This window comes from Egretta garzetta, unplaced genomic scaffold, assembly GCF_000687185.1.
Source record: "Egretta garzetta isolate BGI_Z169 unplaced genomic scaffold, ASM68718v1 scaffold329, whole genome shotgun sequence".
Taxonomy (NCBI): domain Eukaryota; kingdom Metazoa; phylum Chordata; class Aves; order Pelecaniformes; family Ardeidae; genus Egretta; species Egretta garzetta.
In genome coordinates, this window is record NW_009269999.1 from 5,482,103 (window position 1) to 5,485,473 (window position 3,371).

The window sequence follows — 3,371 nt, forward strand, 5'->3', positions numbered from 1 at the left end:
AGAAGGAAGAGAAGAAACTTCAGAACCTTGAAGGGAAGAAGCGTGAACAAGCAGAGAGGCTGGGCATGGGCTTGGTGTCCAGAAGGTACTTGGCTGTGGATGGCATAGGACAGATGGGTGCCTTGGAAGCGCCCTGCTCTGGAAGAGTTTCCTGAAGGCAGTAGCCTGCTGCTCTTGTAACAGATAAGGAGCTGACTTAGAGTGCTCATATGGTTGAGCACTTTATGTCTAAAAATGCTTCAGGCCTCAAAAGGAATGGACACTGTTCAGAGGTTCTAGTTCTCATCTGAGCTTTTCCAAACATGTGGGTGGCCTGTCAGTGTCTAGCCCTAGAGCCCTGCTGCTTGACAGGTGTTCCCCTGCAGAATACTTCTCTTAAGAAGGTGGCTCAAGACTTCTGAGGGAGTTGGGATAAGGTAGATGAGTGATGAAGGGGGCTGGCATCCTACAACTCTCTGTTGGGACTTGTGGTGCCTGCCCTGCCCGTGAAGGCCAAATTCAGCCTTGAGGCAGACTGGTTGTAGGGGTTGGATGCTGTCAGATGCATCAGCCCTGACTGCCTGTTTGTTGTCCTAGTTCTGTTTCACACTCAGTGATGTCCGAGATGCAAGTAATTGAGCAGGAGACACCGCTGGCTGCAAAATCTTCCCGTTCCCAATTGGACTTGTTTGAAGATGCTGGAGGCTTCACATCTGGACCCCCCAAGTAAGACTTAGCTTCAGTGTAGTCTTTGGCTTATTCCCGAATTTAATATCTGGCCTAAATTACCTATTTTTGGTACCTAGGTACAAATATAATCCCTTCTCGTTTGAAGATGCATTTGGCTCACGATGGGAAACAGACTCTTCATGGGGTGTGGACAAAGAGGAGGAACCCGAGGTGACCATTTCCAGTATTCGGCCAATTTCAGAGAGGTAAAGTACCTTGCCACTGCCACCGTACCTTCCTTGTGTGCAGGACAAAGGGATAGGTTTAGGAGCTGTAGGGAGAGATGCTGCTGTGTTATGACAGGAGCCTTGTGCTGCAGAAGATGACGTGGGTGGACAAGACCAAGAAAAGGGGCCTTCAGTGAAAGAGGCTTGAGCACTTCTTTGCCTATCATGTCCCAAAGTTTGATACAGCCTTTATGGTCATCAAGTGCTGGCTGTCCTGATGTGGGGAGAGGAGAACCCTGATGATAGCTAGCACTTGAGGATTTGTTGCTTTCCTTTGATCAGATGGGCTCTGAGACGGAAATCTGTTTCTGTACTGTTTTGGTGAGCTTAAGCAGAGATGTCTCTTCTGTTGTTTCCTCAGACCCACCAGTAGGCGGGAGACAGAGAACAGGACATCAGTTGTGGAATCCAATGAAGCTCGGCAGAAGTTTGCAGGGGCTAAAGCCATCTCTTCAGATATGTTCTTTGGGCGGGAGGCAGATGCTGAGGTAGGTACATTCTGCAGTGCTTAAGCTGGTAGAGCTCTGGCTTCATCTTCTCCTGTTTGCTCAGGTCCTGCTTTGTTCCCTTCCTTTATAACACTTTTATTTTCTGCTGCAGTATGAAGCCAGATCCCGACTGCAGCAGCTCTCGGGCAGCAGTGCCATCAGCTCTGCAGACTTGTTTGGAGAGGCTGAGAATGCACACTCAGGTTTGTTAGCACTCAGGAAGGGGGCAGCTTTAGAGGACTAGAGGGAAGGTGTCAGGGTGCTCTCTGGAGCTGGGGAACTCCAGGCTAACTCCTGCTTGTTCTTGTAGGTGGCGTGTCAATTGGAAATGTCCTGCCTGCAGCTGACATTGCACAGTTCAAGCAAGGAGTGAAATCAGTTGCTGGCAAGATGGCTGTCCTAGCCAATGGGGTGATGAACTCCCTCCAGGTGAGGTTACACTATGGCGCCTTCAGACAGGCTATGATCCTGCTCAGGGACTTTCACCATATCCTGGCTTCTGCTGGAATTACTGTTTTCTCAAATTATGTGGAAAGTCCTAGGCAGAGGCCTGTCTTCTGTACCTGATGGCTACACTACACTAGCTGAGCAATTCGAGGTGGCCAGGGAACTCTACTTGGCCAAACTTACTCTCCTGCTGGAACGCGACACCTTGTTATGTCAGATATGCCTTTTCCCACAAATCTTGGGCAGAACTTAAAAAGTTAAGGCCATTTTACTTTCTGCCTTTGCATGGTGTCCTGTCTAGGTAACCTCACACAGCATTCCAACCCCAAAAGCCCCAAAACCTTGTTATCTGTCTCTGGAGTTTGAATGAAGTGTTGTAGCATGGTGTCTTGGTGTGTTTTCTCTCCAGGATCGTTATGGCTCATATTGATGACCCAGGGACTGCAACTCACAGGGATGCCAGCAAGAGGCACTGATGCCACCTTTGCCTGGTGTGAACTCTGCAGGATTGTCTTAGTTTGTCTGGGGTGGGTGGGGAGGGGAGAAGGTAAGCAGAGGGGGTCAGGACATGGCTGTGCCCAGGATGCTTTCCAAATATCTCTGGATTCCACACTATTAAAATTCAATGTGCCCTCATACCCACTGCTATCTGCTAGCCAGTGGAGACAGGCCTTCTTACAGGGTTAACCTCATTGCTGTAAAAGATGTGACAGGAACTCCTGGGCTGTCTTCATTGGTGCTCCTGTCCTTCTTGGCCCATACCTTAGCTCACCAAGTGATGGGAATGCTGTTTTTCTGAACATCATGTTACCTGATTCCCATGGACGTGACTGTTTTTGGTTTGGGTTTTTTTTTTTTTTGTTCTGCTCAGTGCTCCCGATCCATGGTGCTGTGGAGCCCTCTCTATTTGCAGGGTCTGACTTCTACCATGGGATAATCTTTTGTACTGTCTTGTAAACCAGCATATATTGGTTCAGGAGAAAAAAATCAACAAAGTGAAGATTATTTTTTTAGCTTCTACGTAATCATCAGCAAAAAAGGCCCAGGTAAAGAAGTACTGAAAAGATATTTACTGGATCCATGGTTCTTTTGTTGCCCAGCTTTGGACTGAGATCAAAGTCCTGAACCTCTGTCTCCCCATGAGCTAGACTCCTAAGTGCAGCAGTGAGTGAGGACTGTCGTTTTCATCCTGTTCAATGTGGCTTGCCGCTCCTAACACTGGTTTTAACAAGAGCATGTTTTTCTCTTGGACTATGGCCTTGAGGACTGGGTAGTAAGAAGAAGGGAGGAAAGGGGCTAGTTCCACCCTATTAGCAAAAAGAGGCTGGGGCTGTTTGTTCTGAAGTTTGTGTCAGCAGCCCTCTCTCTGGGGCGTCACCTCTGCTTTCCTGCTCGAGGGGCTGTGGTACTTGTAGGGCTGGGGGCGGGAGGGGAAGGGTTGCTCTGCCGCTGCGCTGGGGCAGGAAGGGGGTAAGGGTCGAGCGTTCCTGGGGCATCGTCC

At 49.1% G+C, this 3,371-nt stretch overlaps 1 protein-coding gene across 2 annotated transcripts in view; it reads left to right on the forward strand.

Annotated features, from left to right (window-relative positions):
- The window catches only part of ARFGAP2 (ADP ribosylation factor GTPase activating protein 2), a 9,524-nt gene extending 6,403 nt beyond the window's left edge, over positions 1-3,121 (forward strand). For both annotated transcript variants that reach the window (XM_035902926.1, XM_035902927.1), the window contains 7 exons: positions 1-85; positions 577-705; positions 786-914; positions 1,297-1,423; positions 1,536-1,626; positions 1,734-1,852; positions 2,280-3,121. The exon at positions 1-85 is cut by the window's left edge and continues 3 nt beyond it. In XM_035902926.1, coding sequence (XP_035758819.1) covers positions 1-85; positions 577-705; positions 786-914; positions 1,297-1,423; positions 1,536-1,626; positions 1,734-1,852; positions 2,280-2,300 — 701 coding nt within the window. In that variant the 3' untranslated portion in view covers positions 2,301-3,121. The remainder of the gene's footprint in view (positions 86-576; positions 706-785; positions 915-1,296; positions 1,424-1,535; positions 1,627-1,733; positions 1,853-2,279) is intronic.
- The last annotated feature ends 250 nt before the right edge of the window (positions 3,122-3,371 follow it).